Source organism: Sander vitreus, unplaced genomic scaffold (genome assembly GCF_031162955.1).
Source record: "Sander vitreus isolate 19-12246 unplaced genomic scaffold, sanVit1 ctg395_0, whole genome shotgun sequence".
Taxonomy (NCBI): Eukaryota; Metazoa; Chordata; class Actinopteri; order Perciformes; family Percidae; genus Sander; species Sander vitreus.
In genome coordinates, this window is record NW_027595520.1 from 42,501 (window position 1) to 69,770 (window position 27,270).

Here is a 27,270-nt window from a genome sequence, read left to right on the forward strand (position 1 = left end):
TAATAATAATCAGACTCTCCAACGGAATAATAATAATGATGATGATGATAATAATAATAATAATCAGACTCTCCAACGGTATAATAATGATAATCAGACTCTCCAACGGAATAATAATGATAATCAGACTCTCCAACGGAATAATAATAATAATAATAATAATAAGAATAATAATAATAATAATAATCAGACTCTCCAACGGAATAATAATAATAATCCAACGGTATAATAATAATAATCAGACTCGCCAACATAATAATAATAATAATAATAATCAGCCTCGCCAACATAATAATAATAATAATAATAATAATAATAATAATCAGACTCGCCAACATAATAATAATAATAATAATAATCAGACTCTCCAACGGAATAATAATTATAATAATAATAATCAGACTCGCCAACATAATAATAATAATAATAATAATAATAATACTCTCCAAAGTAATAATAATAATCAGACTCTCCAACAGTATAATAATAATGATATTAATAATGATATTATTATATAATAATATATAGAATCATTGTTAGAACAAAGAAATAATCTCCCTAACTCGTTGTCATGACTGTTTGTGTGTACTTTATATATAAATATAATATAAACTCTGACACAGTTTCAGTTTATACTGCAACACAACGTTACCATGTATACAGAGATAACGCTCTGAACTATCCATCCCATAATATCTCCTAGCAGATAGAGAAGAAGATGAGTGGAGGACTGAACAGCATTGATGCCGTGAAGAAGAAGATCAAAGTTCTGCAGGAGCAGGCGGAGGAGGCAGAGGACCGAGCAGCCAGACTGCAGAAGGAGGTGGAGAAGGAGAAGAGGAGCAGGGAGGAGGTACTTATACACACATATACTGTATACACACAAAGGGAGGAGCAGCCAGACTGCAGAAGGAGGTGGAGAAGAGGAGCAGGGAGGAGGTACTTATACACACATATACTGCATACACACAAAGGGAGGAGCAGCCAGACTGCAGAAGGAGGTGGAGAAGAGGAGCAGGGAGGAGGTACTTATACACACATATACTGCATACACACAAAGGGAGGAGCAGCCAGACTGCAGAAGGAGGTGGAGAAGAGGAGCAGGGAGGAGGTACTTATACACATATATACTGTATACACACAAAGGGAGGAGCAGCCAGACTGCAGAAGGAGGTGGAGAAAAGGAGCAGGGAGGAGGTACTTATACACATATATACTGCATACACACAAAGGGAGGAGGTGCATATACACACACACAGACACCCCCTCTCTAACCCCAGAGGGGGTGGGGGGGTCTGTCAGCTTGGGTCAGGGGTGTGTGTCTGTCTGTCTTGTAAAGAGAGGATCTTTGATAGTAGCATGTGTTAGCATGCTAGTTGGGGAGAATCTTTGCACACTCCCTTACCTGAGGGCTGACTGCTGGGCTCTCTCTGCCCTGCTGTGTGTCTGAGAGGCTGACTCTCTGCCCTGCGGTATGTCTTGCAGGCTGAGGGGGAGGTGACAGCTCTGGGTCGGCGTCTGCAGCTCAGCGAGGATAATCTGGAGCGAGTCCAGGAGAGACTGACCACCACGCTGCACAAACTGGACGAGGTGGAGAAGTCTGCTGATGAGAGCGAGAGGTAACTCACCAGAGACCTAGCAGCAATAATCAATAACCCAAGATTAACTCACCAGAGACCTAGCAGCAATAATCAATAACCCAAGATTAACTCACCAGAGACCTAGCAGCAATAATCAATAACTCAAGAACTTCTCTCTCCCTCCCTCTCCCCCCAGAGGGATGAAGGTGATAGAGAACCGAGCTCTGAAAGACGAGGACCGGATGGAGCAGCAGGAGATTCAGCTCAGAGAAGCCAAACTGATCGCTGAGGAGGCCGACCGCAAATACGAAGAGGTTCACTCTTTATATATTTATACTTTATATTTATACATGCATACATACTTTAAGAGATACTAAAGTATAAAACAAGGAGTTTTAAATGTTCCAAATAAACTAAAAAGATCTGTGACATCAGGTGTGTTTGATTGACAGGTGGCTCGTAAACTGATGATGGTGGAAGCAGAACTGGAACGAGCCGAAGACCGAGCCGAGCAGGGAGAGAGGTCAATAACGCACACGCACTCAGACGCACGCACACAAACAAACGCGCATGCACGCACACAGACACGCAGACACACACTAACCGCTGCTTACTGCATGAAGCTGCTCTGATACCGCTGGGAGACAGACGGGTAGAGTGAGAGACAGATGATTTGACAACAGCTTTCTTTCAGTGGAGCTGCCCCCTGCTGGACGTTAGACAGAATGCAGCTTTAAGGAGCTTCAGCTTTACACTTAGTCTGTTATTTTACAGTCTGAGGTCTTTGCTTCGCTAACAGCACTCTAATTTCTTCCTGTCTGTTTCCATGGAAACATGCCGCTGCTGCATGTCTAACAGTAAGGTCCGGAGGTTGGAAGAGCAGCTGAGGAGTTTCGACCAGTCATTGAAGAGCCTGCAGGCGTCTGAGGACAAGGTACTGAGTGTCACCTGACCTGTTGCCCAATCAGAGCAGCGCCTCCTCCTGACCTCTGACCTTAAGCTTCAGCTCCTCTTCCTGCCGCCGCTCTCTGCATGGCTTTAACCAAACTCACCACACTGACACACTGCTGCCAAGCGACACTGACCCCCAGGGACACACTGACCCCCAGAGACACACTGATGCCAGATCTTCTCCTGCCTGTTCACACAGCCATCCTGCTCATTACCAGATGTGGGAAAATGTTCCGTTTGGACAGTAAATCTCTGCTATTGGCCACATGGCGGTAAATGTTTGTACCAAAAAAAGTCTTCAGTCTTCAATTTGGTGAAGCTGAATCCCCAGTTTTCTGCCAGTTTTCACTGCGTTTTGGAACACCAGCCACTGAATCACTTGTTTCCTGATAGTTACTTGTTTTCCTGCTGGCATTGACACATTCGTTCGGGGCAGAAACCGAACCGATCGCCGCAGAGCTCCTGATGGCGGCCGGTGTGAACAGACAGATTAGATAATTAAATGTAAGTGTCTCTGCTTCGCGGCTGGTGTCTCCGTGGCGTCAGAGACACCCGACTGACCTGTCTGACCCCTCTGTGACCTCTGACCTGCAGTAAGAGCCGGCAGTTGGAGGAGGAGCTGAAAACGGTCTTCACTGGTTCAAAGTCTCTGCAGGCGCAGACGGAGAAGGTAGGAGGAGGAGCACTCTGTCACACTGTCATCACAATGTTCAGGTTTATGCTCTTATTCTGAAAGGGTAATATTCTGACTGACCCTAATGCCGACCTTCCATCAAATGCCTCAATCAAGTGAGTCCTCTGTCCCAGACTAATGCCCAATAATCTAGGAATAAAATCCTGAGTCTTGCTAGAGTCGGGTCTCCATCGTTTGATATTATCCTAAGTTTGAGGTCTAGGTAGTGAAGTTAAATCATGTGAACATCAACAACCAATGGGTGCTATGGCGCCGCGCTAAATGCTAAACACGGAAAGTTTCTACCGTTTTACCAGCAGGTAGTCTCACATGTCCAGACCTTCCTCCACAGCTCTGGAGGAAGGTCTGGACACACCTGGTGGAGGAAGGAGGGCTGAACGAAGAATCTAATTGCGATTTAGTTTTTTTTTTTTTTTTCACCAATTTTGCGATTTTAATATGCGATAATTTTTTAAGCTCTGTCTTCTGTATTCTTCAACAAAGATTAGATATTAAACTAGCTGTTGTTTCCTGGAGGCCAGGCCTGGATGTGATGATGACATGATATGAATGACATCTTTTATCTAACTCCTTCAGTCCCAGCAGTTCACTGAGCACTGACCGCCTGGAGGAAACATTCATATGAAAGGCAGAAACTATCACACTAACTGAAGGGCAGGTTGCAGAAATATAAAAACAAATATGTTTACCACACTTAGTAGTATTTAGATTATTTAATTATTATTTACTGTAGTAAACATGTCGATTGCACTTTTTAAACACTGTTTTTGAACTTTACTAGACAGCGTGCATGACGGCGTCAACGTTGCACTCGGAGACAGAGAGGCTATCGTTACGTTAGCAGTAGCATGCTGCTGCTGCTGGTCTTGCCGTGGGATTAACTGTACTAATGTAACCGTTGAAACAACGCAGCCACGCTGCTGTGAAAGCTCCCCGAACCTCATTTATCAGTCTGGTTGTTACCCCTCTCCTTCAGTCTCCTCCACTCCATAGCTTTATAACGGAGCTAGCTAACTGGAGCTTACCGCTAATCAGAGCTAATGGTTGCTAACCGAGCCTCCAGTTCTGCGTGCCTGTATCCATTAACTGCAGGTATGGACTCCAGCCCGAATAAACCCTTCATTTTATTAAAATGGCTGTAAAAGTTTTAAACTACAACTCAGAGTTGTTTGAATGACTGAAGTCTGCTCACGGTACGGCGTAGCGTGCTAAGTTGATGCTTTCTCTGCGGGTGCAGACTGATTTGCTCTAGCGAGTCACGTGACCAAATCGCAGCCTTGGCGATTAGGAAATCGCGTTTTAACATATCGCGATATTATTGTAAATGAAAGGAATCGTTCAGCTCTAGGAGGAAGGTCTGGTTAGTCCACTCAGCATTCCTGGATGGGAGAGAAACCTGCTCGGGTTTATCGGCATTTCCTCACAGGTCTAGTCCTGTATAGACCAGATGTAGGTCTAGTCCTGTATAGACCAGATGTAGGTCTAGTCCTGTATAGTGGAACCAGATGTAGGTCTAGTCCTGTATAGTGAGACCCAGGTGTAGGTGTAGTCCTGTATAGTGAGACCCAGGTGTAGGTGTAGTCCTGTATAGTGAGACCCAGGTGTAGGTCTAGTCCTGTATAGTGAGACCCAGATGTAGGTCTAGTCCTGTATAGTGAGACCCAGATGTAGGTCTAGTCCTGTATAGTGAGACCCAGATGTAGGTCTAGTCCTGTATAGTGAGACCCAGATGTAGGTCTAGTCCTGTATAGACCCTGATGTAGATGTAGTCCTGTATAGACCCAGATGTAGGTCTGGTCCTGTATCAGATAACGATGGAGGTAAGATGGTGTCAGAGTCCTCTATTGTCTGGAAGGCTTTAGGAGTCTGTGTGTTCCGATCCGTGATTGGCTGTTGGCTGTGTGTTCTGATCTGTGATTGGCTATTGGCTGTGTGTCAGTGATTGTGTCTCTCACTCTCTCAGTACTCTCTGAAGGAGGACCGGTACGAAGAGGAGATCAAGAACCTGAGCCGCAAACTCAAGGAGGTAACACTTCCTCTTTACCTGCTGACTTCCTGTGTGTGACTGCTGACTTGCTGGGTGTGACTGCTGACTTCCTGTTTTCAGGCTGAGAGCAGAGCCGAGGCTGCGGAGCGTTCAGTGGCCAAACTGGAGAAAACCATCGACGGCCTGGAAGGTGAGTTTCAACCAGTGAGAAAAGCACCGTCATGGTTAGCAGCTAACAAGCTAACCAACAACAGTAAAGATGCTAACTGCAGTTAGCATTCTGAAACGTCTCCTAGTGGCTGATGCTAGTGTTGGGTTGGCCATCGTGATTTTAATGATTTCGGTTCTTCTGATTCAACACAACGAGCTCCTGGAAGTACTGCGGTCGCTACGGAAACCGTTAGGTCTGTTAAAACGGGAACTGATGATCAGAACGATTTCAATTAAAAAACAATCGTAGTTTCTTTTAACGAAGTTGGAACCTGTTCTCTACATCTTCACCCCCCCCCCTCTCATTCCCCCTGCTCTTCTGCTTCCAGACACGTTTTCAGAATTTCATTAGACTTATTTGGGTGAACAATGTTAAACTAAGTATTGGTCATATGACTAGTGGGACTTTATTAATAATCATAACATTAGAATAATGAATAATAATTCTTTGTTTCAGATGCTTTGACTTCAGCCAGAAACGCCAACATGGAGCTGCAGGCGACGCTGAATCAGACCATGGAAGAGCTTAACTCCTGTTAGACACACCCCCCTCCCCCTCTCTCCTGTTAGACCCGCCCCCCCCCTCTCCTGGTAGATATACTGCGTTCCCTTTGCACTCAGAAGTCAGAGACGCCCCCCGATCACACACAGCTTGTCTCTGTGGACGTGTAGCTCTGTTATCGCTAACGGCTAGAAGCAACATGACGTCGCGTAAACATACACGCCACCTTCCTTAAGCCAAGTGGCGTGTTATCTGGACGCTTTTTCAGCTGTCCACGTGGATGTCTACACTGTATACAGCGGGCGTACACATACACGCCACTTACCGTGTTATCACGGGGAGAAAGCCACGGTTGGGTTCAGGAAACGTGACGTGCGGGACCCGACCCCCGGTCTCCTGGGTTGTTTGACCCGTCCCCCCCCCCGACCACCCTCCCTACGCAGGTCTTGATAACACGCCAGTTATGGGGTACGAGTTGGCGTGTCATACATACGCCACCTCATGAGATCAGTCTCATCCCGAGGAACAAACACCAGTCTCCTGGGTGGAAGAGTTAGTTGAGATATATATATATATATATATATATATAAAAAATTAGCTTCTAGCCACGACCCCCTGACTTCTGAGGTAAAATAAACGCACGCCCCCCAAAACACATTCCTGATCTGATCCTTTACACTCATTTGAAGCGTTGCTTTACCCCCCCGTCAGTGCCAACTCCCCCTCAGTATTACGTGATGAGGCCAGACGAGGAGCTGCCAGATAGTTTGTGTCTATAAGGGAGTTTAACCCTAACTTACAGCCATTCCTTCATTTAAAGGTAACAACCTGGACCCTATTTACCATGTTTCTGTCCATTAACGTACACCTTTTAATGTCATAAATACCCCACCAGACTCCATGTAAATAATCAGGACTTTTAGCGTGTATAGAGCCAGCATATTTCCACATGTAAATGGGTGAATTAAGGGTTTATTTCAACCAAACCAGAGTGGTGATTGTTGGAACAGTGGAAAGATGAATCAAGACGGCTTTTGATAGTTTGATTTAGTTTCTGTCCACTTTGAATGAAGTGTGTTTTACGATGATAAAAGTCCTGATTATTTACATGGAGTCTGGTGTAGTTTGGTGATGGTGATTTCGGGGCTGTTTCATGTTAAACTAAAAGGATCTTACTCTTTAACTAAAAGGTCTATCTCTGTAGGGATCCATCCCATAATGTTGTCAGACTCTTAGAATAATAATCTGAGTCTGTCAGCAGCAACAACAGAACTTTTAGTGGACAGATTGATTTTCAGAGTCCAGGTTGAAGTTAAGAACTAATTATAAATGACTAACTCTGTTTGTCTTGACGGTTTGTCGTTTCTTTGTTTTCATCGCCACATTAATGAATGATTTATTATTTTTGGGGGCGTGTTTTGAGGTAGCCAATCACAGCGAGGCATTCCACTGCCGTGTGGTAGTCCAGGGGCCAATCGGAAGCTGCGGACCTTTGTCCTGATGACGTGAACAAATAAAGTTTAGAGATGTTTTTACCTGGAAGCCGGTGATGATGTCATCACTGTGCTGATGTCACAGCTCATTGTAATAAATCATGACACAAAGGATTTTATAAAATAAAGCACCGTCACTGGTTTATAGATCCAAACTGACTCGCTGGCTTTATTCAGACAAGCTTCTGTTATAAAAATATGCAAACGTGAGTTATGATGCTGCTACTTCCTCTGCAAACGTGAGTTATGATGATGATGATGATGCTTCCTCTGCAAGCTTCAGGATTGGCTGCAGCTGCTCTTCTAGTGAAGGGGCGTCGGCCTCGTTGGTGATGATCCAATCAAACTCCACCCCGCTGTCCAGACCGCACTCAGACTCCGCATCATCCACACCTGACAGACAGACAGGTAGAGGGACAGTTAAAGGGACAGGTCAGAGAGAGAGACAGGTAGAGGGACAGTTAAAGGGACAGGTCAGAGAGACAGACAGGTGTGTTACCTGCGGTGAAGCTCCACCCCCTCTGTGTCCGAGTGGTTTCTGAACTTTCAACTCGAACACTTCGAGTCTGTCGAGGAAACTCGGAGAAGAACCATCGCAGGTCAGACAGCCGGCGAGCATCACTCACCACCTGACCAATCAGAGAGCAGAGAGCAATCAGACAGCCGGTGAGCATCACTCACCACCTGACCAATCAGAGAGCAGAGAGGCGGTGACATCACGTACCCAGACAGGTTGCCGTGCTCCTCTGGTTGCTAGGCGACAGAAGAATCCGGGGTCGTGGCGTCGGCGAGTTTCTCCCCAAAGAATCATATCGGCCCGAAACTGCTCCTTATAGAGACCAGGTCCCAGCAGCTGGTCCAGGTCCAGACCCTGCTCCTACAGGCCCAAACACAGAGACGGCATGACTCAGCAAAAACACAGAGACACCATGACTCAGCAGAAACAGAGACACCATGACTCAGCAGTTCTGGTAAAGGTGGGTTCCAGGTGTGCGTGTTCTCACCTGAGCGTACTGCTGTTTGAGAGGTCCAGACAGACGGAGGACGCAGCAAACATCTGGTCCCAAACTACAGAAGAAGAAGAAACGGGCAGTGATTGGCTGAGAGACACCTGGACCTCTAGTGAATATATTTAATATATCTGATCAATAACCGTTATTAACTCTGTGATGATCAGCTGATTATTAGTTTACAGTTTTAGTTCATCTTTAGTTAGATTAGTTATATTAGTTAAACTAGTTAACAGCTGATAGACTACTTAGATTAGTTCGACTAGTTAACTACAGTTATCTAAATATTAAACACTAATAAACCATCTTCTGATCTAACTTACCGGCTGTGAATCAGGTCCGTCACGTAATCCTTCCCGGACTTCCGTTTCCCGCTGAACACCAGAACCAGTTTGGGTTCAGCTGCTGGATCCTCCATCAGTCCTCTGTTCCGGACTGTGTGTGCGTGTGTATATATATATAGTATGTAGTATAATATGAAGTATAAGCAGACCCTTCGGTTCGCTGCGGAGCTCCTGAGTGATATATATATTGTGTATATATATGTATGTAGTATAATATGAAGTAGGCCTATCCCTGCTTCCTGACTGTCGGACCACATCGGCCGGTACCGTAACTATCAGAACAAACAGGAAACACTTCACAATAAGAGTCCAGTCAACAGGATATTAACCCTAACCACAGCAGGGTACCACTATATATTATATATAATATATTATTATTATAATAAACGGATTATTATCGATCAGGTGAAGTTTAAAGTTTGTTTGTTTGTTCATCATCCGGAGAGTTTACAGACATTACGGTAACACGCGACCATCGTCACGTTCTGGACTGAACTAGGTTCCTGCCCCCCCCCCCCTCTCTCCAGTTGGTATAATCCGGTCAGAGGTCGTCAGCTGTCAGACAAGATGGCGGCCGCCGTGTTCGGGAGGAAAGTTCTGAGATCAGTGAAGACTTCAGTAAACAGGGTGAGAAAACACTTTTACTACACACTAAATACTACTACTGCTGCTACTACTACTACTACTACTACTACACAATACAGATCAGTGAAGATTTCAGTAAACAGGGTGAGAAAACACTTTTACTACACACTAAATACTACTACTACACAATACAGATCAGTGAAGACTTCAGTAAACAGGGTGAGAAAACACTTTTACTACACACTAAATACTACTACTACACAATACAGATCAGTGAAGACTTCAGTAAACAGGGTGAGAAAACACTTTCACTACACACTAAATACTGCTACTACTACTACACAATACAGATCAGTGAAGACTTCAGTAAACAGGGTGAGAAAACACTTTTACTACACACTAAATACTACTACTACTACTGCTACTACTACACAATACAGATCAGTGAAGACTTCAGTAAACAGGTTGAGACTACACAATACTACTTCTACTAATACTACTACTAATATTACTACTACTACTACTACTACTACTACTACTACTACTACACAATACAGATCAGTGAAGACCAGTGGTGCAAAAAGTGGGTATGCGCAAGATGCAGCGCATAGGGGCGCAGCACCATGGGGGGCACCAAAGCGATGGTAAAAAAAAAAAAAAGATTTCTAAATCATTTCTGCATTTCCTCAATGTTATTATATAACATTTGAGAGGACTAACAGGATAGAGTAGGATAGGATAGAATGTTGACATAGAATGTTGACATAGAATGTTGACATAGAATGTTGACATAGAAGAGGGAGGGGGGAGCGGGTGGGCGCCGTGAGCGCCGAGTGAGCAGGTGCGTAGGAGTAGTGAGTTGTCGGGGCTAAAATAGAAAAAGAAAGAGGGAAAAGGAGATGACATGTTAAGGGATGTGACAGCAGTTAAATAAGTGGATGGTGAGAGGCTGCAGGTAGGATTAAAGTGGGACGTCTGGGCTTGGAGGCTGCAAATATTCATGTTAACAGACTAGCTAGCGTTTGCTAACACTGGGAACGTAGCAGCCAAATGGGGGTTTACGGCTAGCTTACAATATGCAAAACCGAGGTTGCTGAGCTGAAAACTGATAAATATATATATAGCATGTACCATAAATGACAATAATCTGGAAAACATAACTAATGCTATAATTCTGTTTTACCATGGAACCATGCATATATTTGCTACCAAACTTGGAGGCTTGCAAATATTCATGTTAACAGACTGTTCTCAGACTAGCTAGTGTTTGCTAACTTAATGCTAGCCAATGTTGCTGATAGCTCCATTTAGATTTTGGTTAAACCTTATGGTACCAATCTCATGCATGACATATCTCAATTTTATTAAGGTCAAATGCACAATTAATGACAAGAAGCTGGAAAACATAACTTATGCAATAACTCTGGTTTACCATGGAATCATTAATAGATTTTACTGTTAGCTGTTAGCTGTGCTGTCAGACATATACAGGCTATAGTTACATCTGTTGGGTGACATGGAAGCTGTCATTACAGGGTCACATCTCTCTATTTAAAGGTCTGTGCTAAGTGGCTCTCCATATTTCAACAGCAGCACAACCTTACTGTATAATAGTTGTCTTATCTGATGTCATCACTAGGCTGATTTAAGAACTGAGTTTAGGCTGCTATATCTACCAGTGAGTTCATTTCATTCAGGTGTGAGAATGGTGGATCAGGAAAGACGGGGAGGCAACAGGTAGGGCTAACATTAAGTGGAAGTGTAGGGGGGCCCACTTGATGGCGCGTTCATGCCACCTCAGTGACCGCCCCCGTGATTACATTGTGTTTCCGACTACCAGCGTTCACATGGTTAGGATGGTCGGGATTCGTGTTCTTCTTCTTCTGTGATATTGGCGTTTGGCATAACAACTTGTTGCATGACTGCCACCAACTGTTGGCCGTAGCCGAGAGCATCAGGTGGTGAAAACATGGAGGCCACAATAATTTGCTGCTGTTTTCTTATGCGAGCATCCAAACAGCACTAACCCTTTGTCCACAATAAATAAGTTTATTGTCATTGAAATATGTTCAGTGACCCAAAGTCGCCTCCATCAAACGTCAGTTGTCGTCAACGCGTCACCAACTGGGAAACTCGGTTAGCAAAATCTGGTCCGAGTTTCCCACCTCTGATTCCCACAGGAAGGGACGTGAATGATGACGTTTTCACTCCGAAAAACGTTTTTCCGATGTCCATGAACGCATGGACAGACCACACAAAACTAAATGTCCAGTTCAAGCTCCGAGTCCTGCTCACATTCGTTTCATTTTTCACTTTAACGTTAGTGTTGCTTACAGATGAAGTCTGGTTACTTCTAATGCCAAATCCAAATAATTTAACATGTTTTGTTATATGCTATTAGGCTAATCTTGCCATTGCAAATGAAAAATGCATTTCTGTATCAAAACCCAGCAAATGTGGGAAATATAACAATTAGCCTATGTCTGACAGCGGGGACGTAGTAAACAAATCAGAACGCAAATCCACATATTTATTTATATATATTTACAAATATATATATATATATCTCTCTATCATAATTATTTATAATAATGCTAGGCCTACAGTATCCAAAATTGTTGCCACATACACCTCTGACACTGGGTAGTTGTGTCCCTGGTGAAGACTTCAGTAAACAGGGTGAGAAAACACTTTTACTACACAATACTACTACAACTACTACCAATACTACTACTACTACCAATACTACTACTACACAATACAGATCAGTGAAGACTTCAGTAAACAGGGTGAGAAAACACTTTTACTACACAATACTACTACTACTACTACCAATACTACTACTACTACTACTACCACCACCAATACTACTACTACACAATACAGATCAGTGAAGACTTCAGTAAACAGGGTGAGAAAACACTTTTACTACACACTAAATATTACTACTGCTACTACTACTACAACTACTACTACTACCAATACTACTACTACTACTACCACCAATACTACTACTACTACTACTACCAATACTACTACTACTACACAATACAGATCAGTGAAGACTTCAGTAAACAGGGTGAGAAAACACTTTTACTACACAATACTACTACTACTACTACTACTACTACTACTACTACCACCAATACTACTACTACTACTGCTATTACTACTACTACTACTACCAATACTACTACTACACAATACAGATCAGTGAAGACTTCAGTAATGAGGGTGAGAAAACACTTTTACTACACAATACTACTGCTACTACTACTATACTCTATACAGTCTTTATAACCTTTAGAACTGTGACGTCAGAGAGGATAATGATGTCGATGATGATAATAATAATAATAATAATGAGTTTGTTGATAGTAAAGGTTAAATCCTAACATATTGTTTGAACGCAGTTCAAATCCCAGAAACTGAAATCAATGACCTCTTAATGTCTTTAACCTTTCACGCAGTTCCTCAGCACAGCAGCTCCAAGTACACGTCCATTCAGAATCAGAAAACTTTATTGATCTCTTTAGTTTCAGTAAGAATAAGAGTGACATAGCTGCCGTAAGACATCAATACAAACATGAAGTAGAAGTACAAGAGAGTAGTTTACAATAAGATTTGGTTAAAAAGAGAGTTTCAACTGGATTGTTCAAATTCTGTTGTAGTTTAGTGTCAACATAAATACAGTACAGATATAAATACAGATATGAATACAGTACAGACATAAATACAGATATAAATACAGTACAGATATAAATACAGATATGAATACAGTACAGACATAAATACAGATATAAATACAGTAGTACAGACAAATACAGTAGTACAGACATAAATACAGTAGTACAGACATAAATACAGCAGTACAGACATAAATACAGTACAGACATAAATACAGTACAGATATTGTGGTGGAAGTTTCTGTTCAGCGAGGAGGAATTTGGGTGAAGAAGAGACCTTGTTGTAACAAAATAAAGACAGGCTGCAAACTGGATTAAAAGTTTAGGTATTCGGTGGAAGGGTTTAATTATTTTCTCGAGAGAACAACCAAACAATGACAAGAACAGCAATTCACAATGAACAGAGTTACAAAGTGACAACAGTTCTGTGTCTCGCGTAACATATGCCAGCTCCTTATGAACCATTTTCCCAGCCGAAACACGACCATGTTTGGAAGACATTCTAATCTTGAACACTGCTGTCTGAAGCTGTTCCTGTACATCTGTCTAGTGCGTAAGAAGTCCTTCAATAATTTATCTCGTCTACAGATTGGTTCAGACTCCAACCTTAAGTTCGGGCAAACTGACCTTTGCATATCTCTGGAGGCGCCTGTGTTTTGTTGCCATTTGCTTATAGTGGAGAATTAAAGGGTCATAACATTTTCAGCTGTCTTCAACACTGGAGGACTGTTTGTCAGGAAATATCTTTAGGAGACACATGTTTCAGAGGCATATTTAAGGATCTACTTATAATTAAAAATTACTCAATAGATGAACAATCATTGTTAAGAAAATCATGGTCTATGTAATTTTTCCATTACAATATAAATACAGTACAGACATAAATACAGTACAGACATAAATACAGTACAGACATAAATACAGATATAAATACAGTACAGATATAAATACAGTACAGATATAAATACAGTACAGATATAAATACAGATATGAATACAGTACAGATATAAATACAGATATAAATACAGTACAGATATAAATACAGATATAAATACAGTACAGATATAAATACAGATATGAATACAGTACAGACATGAATACAGTACAGACATAAATACACAGATATAAATACAGACATGAATACAGTACAGACATGAATACAGTACAGATATAAATACAGACATAAATAGAGTACAGACATGAATAGAGTACAGACATGAATAGAGTACAGACATGAATAGAGTACAGACATAAATGCAGTACAGCTATACATGCAGTACAGACATAAATGCAGTACAGACATAAATACACAGACATAAATACACAGCTATGAATGCAGTACAGCTATGAATGCAGTACAGCTATGAATGCAGTACAGCTATAAATGCAGTACAGCTATGAATGCAGTGCAGACATAAATGCAGTACAGCTATACATACAGTACAGACATAAATACAGTACAGATATAAATACACAGACATAAATGCAGTACAGCTATACATGCAGTACAGACATAAATGCAGTACAGACATAAATGCAGATATAAATACTGTACAGACATACATACATACACAGGCATACATACAGTACAGATATAAATACACAGACATACATACAGTACAGACATAAATACACAGATATAAATACAGACATGAATACAGTACAGACATGAATACAGTACAGATATAAATACAGACATAAATACAGTACAGATATAAATACAGATATGAATACAGTACAGACATAAATACAGTACAGACATAAATACACAGCTATGAATGCAGTACAGCTATAAATACAGTGCAGACATAAATACAGTGCAGACATAAATACAGTACAGACATAAATACAGTACAGATATGAATACACAGACATTACGCATACATGAATACAGTACAGACATGAATACAGTACAGACATGAATACAGTACAGATATATACAGTACAGACAAATGCAGTACATATATAAATACACAGACATAAATACAGTACAGACATGAATACAGTACATATATAAATACACAGACATGAATACAGTACAGACATGAATACAGTACAGACACTAGCCTGCTGTCCCAGCATGCAATAGCATACAGGAGAGCACCAGCCACCACAGACTCATAAAACATCCTCAGCATCTTCTGACAGATGTTGAAGCCATCAGTTCATTGATGAGTTTCTCTCTCTGATCCATAGGGTTATTATTCTTATTTTTTATATATATATATATATATATATATATATATATGTATATGTGTGTGTGCTGTCAAACGATAAAAATATTTAATTGCGATTAATCGCACATTTTTATCTATTCTAAATCCTTGATTTGTTTTTGTCCAATTATTTTTTTCTCATTTTAATGCTCTTAAAAACATGGAAAAGTGGATCGGCTTGCTTTGTGCAAATGTTTTTTTTTATTGAAAACATTGGCATATACTGTAGTGTTCAATTTCACACTAACATTCTCACTTGGAGCAAATAATCTCTCACACAATGTAACGGCTTTGACGAGGGGGCGGAGAATTGGCATCAGCCGTGTGCTTGGCCATCAGCCGTGTGCTTGGCCATCAGCCGTGTGCTTGGCCATCACTGGACGTGCTGTGGGTTGGGCATCGTTTTGATTTTAACAATTCTGATTCCGATTCTTCCTTTCGATTCCAGTTCTTATCGATTCCGATTCTTTGAGGGGTGGAATTGAAACAGGTCACATGCTTATTTCACAAATAAGAGGAAAGTTTTATTTTGATTCAATGGTGGGTTGCAGTTTTACCAGGCTTTTTCAACGTAAAATAAAGCCACACTAGAGCGCTGCTTACTGTGCTCCAAGGCTGCAACACAACAAGCGCCTGGCCACTACGGAAACCAAAAGTTGTGCATGTTAAATTTGGAACCCATGATCAGATTTGAAACCATAATCCTCCAAACGATACCAAACTATTCCAATAAAGAAACGATTCCACTGGAATCATAATTTTTGAAACGATTCCAAGTAGGAATCGGTTCTCGATGCCCAACCCTAGCTGCGATGATAGCTCAGTTCACAGCGACAAAACACACAGACTTTGGTCTTGTCAATGGAACCATTTGGCAACTTTTTTAAAGTAAACTTTCCATTCAGAATCTTACTGGCATCCATTTCGGCGTCTCACGCTCGCCATCCACTCAAAACGTAACGTTAGCCTACTACTCTTTGGCCTGCTCGCAAGCCCAAACCAGTGTGTGCAGCGTGCCTGTTGTTGTTTCCGGTCTAGCTAGATCCGGTGTGGTGGTGTAGTTTTTCTAACGTTACTAGTTGTTGTAACAGCATGTGAAAAAAAACTATAAAGTTTGCTAGGCCAAAAAGAACATTATTGTCGTGATAAAAAAATTGACACCGTTAAAATGGGTTTGCGTTAACGCCGTTAATAACACGTTTAACTGACAGCACTAATATATATACAGTGGGGCAAAAAAGTATTTAGTCAGCCACCAATTGTGCAAGTTCTCCACTTAAAAAGATGAGAGAGGCCTGTAGAAGACACAAGGTTTTCACACACTGTTGCTGGTATTTTGGCCCATTCCTCCATGCAGATCTACTCTAGAGCAGTGATGTTTTGGGGCTGTCGCTGGGCAACATGGACTTTCAACTCCCTCCAAAGATTTTCTATGGGGTTGAGATCTGGAGACTGGCTAGGCCACTCCAGGACCTTGAAATGCTTCTTATGAAGCCACTCCTTCGTTGCCCGGGCGGTGTGTTTGGGATCATTGTCATGCTGAAAGACCCAGCCACGTTTCATCTTCAATGCCCTTGCTGATGGAAGGAGGTTTTCACTCAAAATCTCACGATACATGGCCCCATTCATTCTTTCCTTTACACGGATCAGTCGTCCTGGTCCCTTTGCAGAAAAACAGTCCCAAAGCATGATGTTTCCACTCCCATGCTTCACAGTAGGTATGGTGTTCTTTGCATGCAACTCAGCATTCTTTCCCCTCCAAACACGACGAGTTGAGTTTTTACCAAAAAAGTTCTATTTTTGGTTTCATCTGACCATATGACATTCTCCCAATCCTCTTCTGGATCATCCAAATGCTCTCTAGCAAACTCCAGACGGGCCTGGACATGTACTGGCTTAAGCAGGGGGACACGTCTGGCACTGCAGGATTTGAGTCCCTGGCGGCGTAGTGTGTTACTGATGGTAGCCTTTGTTACTTTGGTCCCAGCTCTCTGCAGGTCATTCACTAGGTCCCCCCGTGTGGTTCTGGGATTTTTTGCTCACCGTTCTTGTGATCATTTTGACCCCCACGGGGTGAGATCTTGCGTGGAGCCCCGGATCGAGGGAGATTATTAGTGGTCTCGTATGTCTTCCATTTTCTTATAATTGCTCCCACAGTTGATTTCGTCACACCAAGCTGCTTACCTATTGCAGATTCAGTCTTCCCAGCCTGGTGCAGGTCTACAATTTAGTTTCTGGTGTCCTTTGCCAGCTCTTTGGTCTTGGCCATAGTGGAGTTTGGAGTGTGACTGTTTGAGGTTGTGGACAGGTGTCTTTTATACTGATAAGTTCAAACAGGTGCCATTAATACAGGTAACGAGTGGAGGACAGAGGAGCCTCTTAAAGAAGAAGTTACAGGTCTGTAAGAGCCAGAAATCTTGCTTGTTTGCAGGTGACCAAATACTTATTTTTCCCGAGGAATTTGCAAATAAATTCATTAAAAAATCCTACAATGTGATTTTTCTGGGTTTTTTTCTCATTTTGTCTCTCGTAGTTGAAGTGTACCTATGATGAAAATTACAGGCCTCTCTCATCTTTTTAAGTGGGAGAACTTGCACAATTGGTGGCTGACTAAATACTATACATATGTGTATGTGTATGTATATGTATGTGTGTATATGTATGTATATATATATATATATATGTGTATATGTGTGTATATATATATATATATGTGTGTGTGTGTGTGTATATATATATTTCTGTCTAAAGGCTCCATAAAACATTATAAAAGAGATTTATATCCAAAATATTTGTTGAAAGACAGATTTAGTTTGTTTGACTTCGATAATAAATAGATTAATGTAGATTAATAAATCTGCTCTACAGGCAGAACAACAGACCGAATATGAATCGGATCAATGAACATTTGATAAACCCAATAAATACAATCAATAACACGTCCATGAAACCAGACTATGAGAAACTATGCTGCTGGTGAAATAAACTATAATAACTGAATTATATTTATCTAACTAAATGTTCTATTTGCAGTCGTGGTTCCACGGCGCGGGGGTTCTGCAGCAGTCCGGTTCTGGCCCCCCCCAGGCAGGCTTCTTCCCGCCGGCTGAAGGCGCCATGCTGCCAACAGGAAGCTTCAACAACAGAGTGGCATTCATCACCGGGGGCGGGACGGGCCTGGGCCGAGCCATGACTGCCACGCTGTCCCAGCTGGGGGCGCAGTGTGTCATCGCCAGCAGGTCAGAGGTCATCACCTCCCCCCAAGCCTAAACCTGAGTCTGCCCGAAACGGAACTATATTAGTTGTATTTATTTATATCTATAAGTAGATATACTGTACATGTAGTCTCTCATGTCCAGCTCTACACTACAGATGCATTCTGGGATAGGAGAATAAACTCTCTGGGTTGTTTACATTTCTTTAAACCAATCACAACAGTCCTGGGAGGTGCTGAGCTCCAGACGCCATAGTCTCAGGAAGGAACTGGTTCAAAAGAAAACTCTTCATCCAATATTAATGAAGTTAACTGATATTTTCAGCATGTAACGTTGCGCAGAGGTTCTGGTTAATGTTTAATGATGAGTATAAAGTTAACTCTAAGGAAGGGACACTGGGAGGAGCTATCCAGTAACAGTTGATCCAGACGAATATACGGGACAGAAAACGCCAAATACAATCAGATTTTCTGTGTTTGGATTTAATTGTTCAGGAAGTTGGACGTCCTGCAGAAAACAGCAGAGGAGATCAGCAGCCAGACGGGAAACAAGGTGACAAACCCAACCAGACCCAACCAGACTAAACCAGACCCAACCAGACTAAACCAGACCCAACCAGACTAAACCAGACCCAACCAGACCCAACCAGAGTAAACCAGACTCAACCAGACCCAACCAGACGCCAGAGCAGGGGGAATGAGAGGGGGGGAACACCAGAGCCGGGGGAATGAGAGGGGGGAACACCAGAGCAGGGGGAATGAGAGGGGGGACATCAGAGCAGGGGGAATGAGAGGGACGCCAGAGCAGGGGGAATGAGAGGGGAAATGCAGCAGGGGGAATGAGAGGGGGGAAACACCAGTGCAGGGGGAATGAGAGGGGGACACACCAGAGCAGGGGGAATGAGAGGGGGGAAACACCAGAGCAGGGGGAATGAGAGGGGGGAAACACCAGAGCAGGGGGAATGAGAGGGGGGAAACACCAGAGCAGGGGGGATTGAGAGGGGGGAAACACCAGAGCAGGGGGAATGAGAGGGGGGAAACGTAGCGGTGGAGATGTATCTGAAGACTCATGAAACATGAACTGATGTCAGATTTTATGAGGATCCTTTACACGCTAAAGATAAAATAACATAAGATCACTACTGTCTGTCTGTCCGTCTGTCTCTCTCTCTGTTTGTCTGTCTGCCTGTCTGTCTCTCTGTCTGTCTCGCTCTCTCTCTCTGTCTTTCTCTGCCTGTCTTTCTGTCTCAGGTCCATGCAGTCCAGTGTGATGTCAAAGATCCTGCGGCTGTTTCTCGTTGTGTGGACCAGATGGAAGCTCTGACGGGACTTCCTGATGTGAGAGACACATTTGTTTTCCTCTCCTTGTGAGCTCCGTCATTGGCTCCTTAATGCATTCCCCATCACATGACCCGCCTCCACATGATCCGCGGTGAAACCACTCTGTGCCGGCCGATAGGGCTGGGCAGTATACCGATATTATATCGATACATGAGGCTAGAAATCGTCTTAAATTTTGGATATGGTAATAGCCTGATATGACGTGTTTTTAAAGGCTGCATTACATGATGTCATTTTCTGAACTCACCAGATTGTTCTAGCTGTTCTATTATTTACCTTTACCCACTTAGTCATTATATCAACATAACTGATGATTTATTAAAAATCTCATTGTGTAAATATTTTGTGAAAGCACCAATAGTCAACACTACAATATTGAGGTATTTGGTCAAAAATATTTTTAATTTTAATTAAAAATAATTAATTTGATTTTCTTCATATCGCCCAGCTCTACGGGCCGTGCCGCTGTTGTCCTCTGAGAGCGGTGGAGACGGAGGAAGAGCTATTGTTGCATATAGTTGCGCACCGCTCAGAGTCACCGCCGAGCGCCGCCCTCAAAGTTCAGATTAATTAAACTTTTACCTTGTTGTCGCCGACCTTTCAAGGCGAAACCGGACCCAGAACGTTCCTGCGCTGTGCTTTGCCTCTGCTCTGAGCCCTACCTCGCGTTTTTTTTAATAATTAATTGATTGGTCTAGGTGATCATCAACAACCTTTGCTGCTGTGTCTTGATTGGTCTAGGTGGTCATCAACAACGCGGCGGGAAACTTTGTGTGTCCGTCAGAACGTTTGTCTCCAAATGGCTGGAAGAGCATCACGGACATTGTCCTGAACGGGACGGCCTTCATCACCCTGGAGCTGGGCAAGAGACTGATCCACAAACAGAAAGGTTCTGATCCAAACACAAAGGTTCTGATCCAGAGACAGACAGAAAAATCAACGTTTCTGAAAAAATTTGTCTTTATCTCAGCGTAATATTCGCGTTCTGTGTGAAAATACTTGTGATAAAAACAACAGTCCGCTGTGTACAGGCCTTTAACGTTCCTAAATCCACACTTTTCAAGAGTATATTCAAATTCTGGCATCTCCCAAAACCTAGAGAACAGAACAGTTACAGTTCAACATCTTCGTACGGACTCTTTTTTTAATTGGTTGATGTGAAAGGCTGCTAACTATAAAGATTATCTTCTGGATGAATGGATGCGTTCTGTCTCTAAAATGGGGATCAGTGTTCCCCAGAAAGCCCAAGATGACGTCATCACATGTTTTATCCACAACTCAAAGATCTTGAGTGTCCTGTCCCAGAGGAGAGAAGAGACCAGAACATATTCATATTTAACAAGCTGACATCACACTAGTTTACCTGGTTTATCATCAAGAAATGTCTCAAACTGATTAATAATTATCAGAAGAGCTGGAGATTAATTTAATAGTTTAATTGTAGTATAATTAGTTTAATCTTTTTAGTTCAGGGACCAGAGTCCGATACTTAGAGACTTTGAGTTAGTTTGTCTTTCTGAGAGTTAATATTCATGTTGTCGTCGTTGTTGTTGTTCAGGTGCGTCCTTCCTGGCCATCACCACCATCTACGCTGAGTCTGGTTCTGGTTTTGTGGCGCCGAGTGCGTCGGCGAAGGCCGGAGTCGAGGCGCTCTACAAGTCAGTCTGACCTTTAACCTTTGAGCTCCGATCAGTTATGTTTATTTATTGTTTATTTCATGTTAATGTTTAATATGTTTGTGTTTGCACCATACCATCGGTATCTTACTTCGGGGCCCTGGTGTGTGGTTGCCATGGTAACACGGGTGTTGTGTGTGTGTGTGCCAGGTCTCTGGCTGCAGAGTGGGGGCGTTACGGACACAGGTTCAACATCATCCAGCCTGGACCAATCAGAACCAAGGTACCGACCCTCTCAACACATCTGATGAAGGGTCTGCAGATTTACCTGCGTCTGTGATTGCTTGTCTGTTGTGCTAGCTGCTGTCTGTGATTGGTTGGTTGATTGATTGGTTGTCTGTGATTGGTTGATTGTGTGTTGTGTTCAGGGAGCGTTCAGCCGTCTGGACCCGACCGGAGCCTTTGAGAAAGCGATGATCGATCGGATCCCGACCGGCCGACTCGGAACACCGGCCGAGATCGCTAACCTGGCGACGTACATCAGCAGCGACTACGCTACCTGGATGTCTGGAGCCGTAAGTCCAACAGGGTTTAGATATACAGGTAGACCCTGACCCTAACAGGGTTTAGACAGGTAGAAAGACTACCCCTAACAGGGTTTAGATATACAGGTAGACCCTGACCCTAACAGGGTTTAGATATACAGGTAGAGAGACTACCCCTAACAGGGTTTAAAGGTGCAATATGTAATACTGACAGCTAGTGTTTAAAAAAGTTACTGCAGTACAAATTCAAATTACTGGAGAGAGTCGTCTCCCCCGCCCCCTCCTCCCCAGACTCCAAGTTCACGTTTGTTGCCAGGCTGAGACCACAGCATCCACAACAATGTCGCTAGACACTTGTCTCACATAGCCAGACATTACTCGACAGCTCAGCGGAGTAGCTAAAATTACAGTGGGTATGGAAAGTATTCAGACCCCTTTAAATTTTTCACTCTTTGTTTCATTGCAGCCATTTGCTAAAATCAAAAAAGTTCATTTTATTTCTCATTAATGTACACTCAGTACCCCATCTTCACAGAAAAAAACAGAAATGTAGAAATCTTTGCAAATTTATTAAAAAAGAAAAACCGAGGTATCACATGGTCATAAGTATTCAGACCCTTTGCTGTGACACTCATATTTAACTCACATGCTGTCCATTTCTTCTGATCCTCCTGGAGATGGTTCTACTCCTTCATTGGAGTCCTGCTGTGTTTAATTAAACTGATTGGACTTGATTAGGAAAGGCACACACCTGTCTATATAAGACCTTACAGCTCACAGTGCATGTCAGAGCAAATGAGAATCATGAGGTCGAAGGAACTGCCCAAAGAGCTCAGAGACAGAACTGTGGCAAAGCACAGATCTGGCCAAGGTTACAAAAGAATTTCTGCAGCACTCAAGGTTCCTAAGAGCACAGTGGCCTCCATAATCCTTAAATGGAAGAAGTTTGGGGCGACCAGAACTCTTCCTAGACCTGGCTGTCCAGCCAAACTGAGCAATCGTGGGAGAAGAGCCTTGGTGAGAGAGGTAAAGAAGAACCCAAAGATCACTGTGGCTGAGCTCCAGAGATGCAGTAGGGAGATGGGAGAAAGTTCCACAAAGTCAACTATCACTGCAGCCCTCCATCAGTTGGGGCTTTATGGCAGAGTGGCCCGACGGAATCCTCTCCTCAGTGCAAGACATATGAAAGCCCGCGTAGAGTTTGCCAAAAAACACATGGACTCCCAGACTATGAGAAATAAGATTCTCTGGTCTGATGAGACCAAGATTTTGGCGTTAATTCTAAGCGGTATGTGTGGAGAAAACCAGGCACTGCTCATCACCTGCCCAATACAATCCCAACAGTGAAACATGGTGGTGGCAGCATCATGCTATGGGGGTGTTTTTCAGCTGCAGGGACAGGACGACTGGTTGCAATTGAAGGAAAGATGAATGCGGCCAAGTCCAGCGATATCCTGGAAGAAAACCTCATCCAGAGTGCTCAGGACCTCAGACTGGGCCGAAGGTTCACCTTCCAACAAGACAATGACCCTAAGCACACAGCTAAAATAACAAAGGAGTGGCTTCGGAACAACTCTGTGACCATTCTTGACTGGCCCAGCCAGAGCCCTGACCTAAACCCTAATGAGCATCTCTGGAGAACCTGAAAATGGCTGTCCACCAACGTTCACCATCCAACCTGACGTAACTGGAGAGGATCTGCAAGAAGAATGGCAGAGGATCCCCAAATCCAGGTGTGAAAAACTTGTTGCATCATTCCCAAGAAGACTCATGGCTGTACTAGCTCAAAAGGGTGCTTCTACTCAATACTGAGCAAAGGGTCTGAATACTTATGACCATGTGATATTTCAGTTTTTCTTTTTTAATAAATTTGCAAAAATTTCTACATTTCTGTTTTTTTCTGTCAAGATGGGGCGCTGAGTGTACATTAATGAGAAATAAAATGAACTTTTTTGATTTTAGAAAATGGCTGCAATGAAACAAATAGTGAAAAATTTAAAGGGGTCTGAATACTTTCCGTACCCACTGTAGATGCTAGTCTCACATAGCCAGACATTACTCCACAGCTCAGCGGAGTAGCTGATGTTAGATGCTGGCTATATTGACAGTCATAAAAGCCCGTGCTCACTCGGAGCTCTGTAACCAACTGACAGACAAACTTTGTCGGCTTAGAATTACTGTAGAAACTGCTAAAAACCCCACAACCTGGCCATCCTCTCCACACGCCAGACAGGCACACTTCCTCGGCTTAGAATTACGATAGGAACCGCTAAAAATACCACTACCTTGCCGTCCTTTTCCACCCGACTGAACACACTTTATTGGCTTAGAATTACGGCAACAATTGCTAAACACTCTTCAAACTCCCGGTCCTCTCTTCCTGATTTACAGCCCCCTCTCTTGGCTTAAAATAACTCCCCGTTGTCGGCTACGGCCGCTGAACAGGCTACACGTTGTAAACAGCTGGGGCTGCTTGCCTGGTCCTCCCGTAACGTTAGCAGTTAGCAGGGTTAGCATGGCGGCGTTAGCCAGGACCAGTCGGGATCACTTCACTGGCTGTGTCTCAATTGTTTTTGCGAGTAACCAACTCGGGTACTCTCGCTATATAATTCAATGTGAGTAGCTACACAAATGTTGAAATGACATAAAATGCCCGTTCCTAGTAGCTGTGATAAATTAGCCTGAAGCTAATGCTTAGCTACCTGTTCAGGTGGAAATTAGCCAACTTTGCGTCCTTTTGGGCTCTAAGCTGTCTCCATCTTTCAAATACATCTCCGATATTTACCCGAGGTTTGCAACGTCTCTGGTCACGCAACTGTAACATGAAACATGCCGTTCTTTTTGTTTTTTTTAGGTCGGATAGAATCTATCTCCGTTGATCCTGTTCGTTTGTTTGCTGCTTTCATGGCTGTACTAACGTTACAGCTGTAGAGTACTAGGTTTACGTGTTTACAGGTATATCTGTACTAACGTTACAGCTGTAGAGTACTATGTTTACGTGTTTACAGGTATATCTGTACTAACGTTACAGCTGTAGAGTACTAGGTTTACGTGTTTACAGGTATATCTGGTAACCTGGCCTGGCTGTCAAACTGGGCGGTTGATAACATCACACAGGCCAAAACACAAACAGAAATTACGTCACGGAACAGAAATTTCAAAAGGAGAAAATACTGGCATTAGCATTGTTGTCAGAAAAGATAGTATTTCAACTTAGCATGTTTCCTTAATGTCTGATGACGCATTGGGGTCATTTTTGGATTTATTACAGTAAATATATTACATACTGGACCTTTAAATACACAGGTAGACAGACTGACCCTGGCCCTGGATGTCTGGAGCTGGGTGGGCTAGACCGCCGAGCCCTATTCTGTGCTGTGTGATATATGTTCTAGGAAGAACCGTGATTTAGGCCACACGCCCAGCCCTGATCCCAGACCAGAGGTTAGACTGATCCCAGACCAGCCCTGATCCCAGACCAGAGGTTAGACTGATCCCAGACCAGCCCTGATCCCAGACCAGAGTTTAGACTGATCCCAGACCAGCCCTGATCCCAGAACAGAGTTTAGACTGATCCCAGACCTCTTTGTGTTTCCAGGTGATCCGGTTCGATGGAGGAGAATACGTGTCGATGGCCGGAGAGTTTAACGAGCTGCGCAGGGTGAGTGTCACACTGAAATGTTTCCCTCAGAAATACTGAAAGTTCCACTCTCTCGTTACTTCCAGCTTCTGACCTGGTTGCAGTTCCACCAGAGTTCCATATAGGGGGCGCTCACAGGCCAGTGCAGAATGAATGGGACTCTATGGAGCTATACCCCTCAAAATCATCTTTTCTCAGGATATCATTGTTGTCTAGTAATTTGAATGTTGCATTTGAAAGGGGAGGCTAAGAAGATACACACTGCTGGGTGTTAGATTATTTAAAGAGGCTTTTTTGTTCTAAAAAGCCTTTTAAAATGTCAATGACGTCATACACATATACGGCCAGAGATACTGCTTTACAGCAAGCTCTGAGTCACTTCCTTTGTTCTCTCGAAGCATCGACAACACAGCTGACAGGTTAGACTCTCTCTGTTAATACTACACAGCTGACAGGTTAGACTCTTCCTGTTAATACAATACAGCTGACAGGTTAGACTCTCTCTGTTAATACAACACAGCTGACAGGTTAGACTCTCCCTGTTAATACAATACAGCTGACAGGTTAGGCTCTCCCTGTTAATACAACACAGCTGACAGGTTAGACTCTCCCTGTTAATACTACACAGCTGACAGGTTAGACTCTCCCTGTTAATACAACACAGCTGACAGGTTAGACTCTCCCTGTTAATACAACACAGCTGACAGGTTAGACTCTCTCTGTTAATACTACACAGCTGACAGGTTAGACTCTTCCTGTTAATGGACCGCGATCACCCCCAGTGGAACTCTGATGGAACTGCAACCAAATTCGGTACAATGGAGCTGAATAGGGAGTGGAACGGCTTTCCGTAGACGGGCTTTAGCGTCACACTGAAATGTTTCCCTCAGAAACACTGACAGGCGTAACTTTAAGGTGACCCGAGGAGGTTTTTCTGTCTGAATGAACAAAGTAACTCTCGACATGTTTCATCTATTTCAGTTTGTTATTGAGATTATCTAGAGAAATACTACTGATATATAAATACTAATACTACTGATATATAAATACTTCTGATATCTGTGTGTGTGTCAGGTGACTGATATATAAATACTTCTGATATATAAATAATTCTTGTGTGTGTGTGTGTGTGTGTGTGTGTGTGTGTGTGTGTGTGTGTGTGTCAGGTGACTCCAGATCAGTGGAAGATGATGGAGGCGATGATCAGGAGCACCAAAGGATCTTAAAAACATGACCAATCAGATGACAGCGTCCACCTGATGATGTCATGATGATAGAACAACTGATCTGTGAACTGGAAACACTAATACCCTAAAGCCAGTTAGCTTGTTAGCATGTTAGCCAGTTAGCTTGTTAGCCAGTTAGCATGTAGCTGCTCAGTGTAAACACAGGAAGATGTTTTTGAAGTTTGATAATAAAACAAATGGAACCCAGAAAGTGTTTATTTAAAGATGAAGGGACGCGCACACACACACACACACAGACACACAGACAGACACGCATATTAAACCCTTATGTGGTTATATTATTCCTTTTATATTTATGAACTTTATATTTTTTCATTAACCTGTAATGTCTTAAGCTGCTGTAACACTACAGCAGTGTTGGAAGTAGCTATCTACCTCATCTGATCATTTCAAAACAAATTACATTTTA

General features: G+C 42.8%; 3 protein-coding genes across 8 annotated transcripts in view; 2 read left to right on the forward strand and 1 right to left on the reverse strand.

The window, feature by feature from the left end:
- The window catches only part of LOC144513969 (uncharacterized), a 10,627-nt gene extending 3,055 nt beyond the window's left edge, over positions 1-7,572 (forward strand). Inside the window, exons 2-9 of one of the 6 annotated variants that reach the window (XM_078245161.1) lie at positions 704-853; positions 1,486-1,619; positions 1,777-1,894; positions 2,033-2,103; positions 2,439-2,514; positions 5,189-5,251; positions 5,333-5,402; positions 5,880-7,572. In XM_078245161.1, coding sequence (XP_078101287.1) covers positions 719-853; positions 1,486-1,619; positions 1,777-1,894; positions 2,033-2,103; positions 2,439-2,514; positions 5,189-5,251; positions 5,333-5,402; positions 5,880-5,962 — 750 coding nt within the window. In that variant the 5' untranslated portion in view covers positions 704-718 and the 3' untranslated portion in view covers positions 5,963-7,572. Of the gene's footprint in view, positions 1-703; positions 854-1,052; positions 1,112-1,141; positions 1,198-1,485; positions 1,620-1,776; positions 1,895-2,032; positions 2,104-2,438; positions 2,515-3,125; positions 3,202-5,188; positions 5,252-5,332; positions 5,403-5,879 lie in introns of those variants that run through there. The other 5 variants (XM_078245159.1, XM_078245160.1, XM_078245163.1 and 2 more) reach the window with 5 other exon arrangements.
- On the reverse strand, positions 7,341-9,052 carry pmvk (phosphomevalonate kinase). Its single transcript, XM_078245158.1, has 5 exons — positions 8,751-9,052; positions 8,422-8,485; positions 8,142-8,294; positions 7,917-8,046; positions 7,341-7,810 (listed from the first exon to the last, which is right to left on the reverse strand). The coding sequence occupies exons 1-5, from the start codon at positions 9,026-9,028 to the stop codon at positions 7,662-7,664; spliced, it is 774 nt and encodes a 257-aa protein (XP_078101284.1). The 5' UTR covers positions 9,029-9,052; the 3' UTR covers positions 7,341-7,661.
- Positions 9,053-9,298: 246 nt separating this feature from the next.
- On the forward strand, positions 9,299-27,051 carry decr1 (2,4-dienoyl CoA reductase 1, mitochondrial). The gene is made up of 10 exons (XM_078245157.1): positions 9,299-9,398; positions 18,292-18,497; positions 18,968-19,025; positions 19,724-19,810; positions 20,555-20,702; positions 21,372-21,471; positions 21,640-21,712; positions 21,858-22,004; positions 25,573-25,635; positions 26,781-27,051. Exons 1-10 carry the CDS (start codon positions 9,339-9,341, stop codon positions 26,838-26,840), a joined length of 1,002 nt encoding a protein of 333 aa, XP_078101283.1. The 5' UTR covers positions 9,299-9,338; the 3' UTR covers positions 26,841-27,051.
- Positions 27,052-27,270: the final 219 nt, after the last annotated feature.

Excerpts from the sequence above, each read along its gene's own strand:
- pmvk (XM_078245158.1), bottom strand. The coding sequence starts at position 9,028 with ATGTGGTCCGACAGTCAGGAAGCAGGGATAGGCCTACTTCATATTATA. Across the intron at positions 8,295-8,421 it reads TCAAACAGCAGTACGCTCAG|GAGCAGGGTCTGGACCTGGA; the intron begins GTGAGAACACGC and ends TTGGGCCTGTAG. Across the intron at positions 8,047-8,141 it reads GAGCACGGCAACCTGTCTGG|GTGGTGAGTGATGCTCGCCG; the intron begins GTACGTGATGTC and ends CTGATTGGTCAG.
- decr1 (XM_078245157.1), top strand. The coding sequence starts at position 9,339 with ATGGCGGCCGCCGTGTTCGGGAGGAAAGTTCTGAGATCAGTGAAGACT. Across the intron at positions 19,026-19,723 it reads GCAGCCAGACGGGAAACAAG|GTCCATGCAGTCCAGTGTGA; the intron begins GTGACAAACCCA and ends TTTCTGTCTCAG. Across the intron at positions 21,713-21,857 it reads CTGGACCAATCAGAACCAAG|GGAGCGTTCAGCCGTCTGGA; the intron begins GTACCGACCCTC and ends TGTTGTGTTCAG.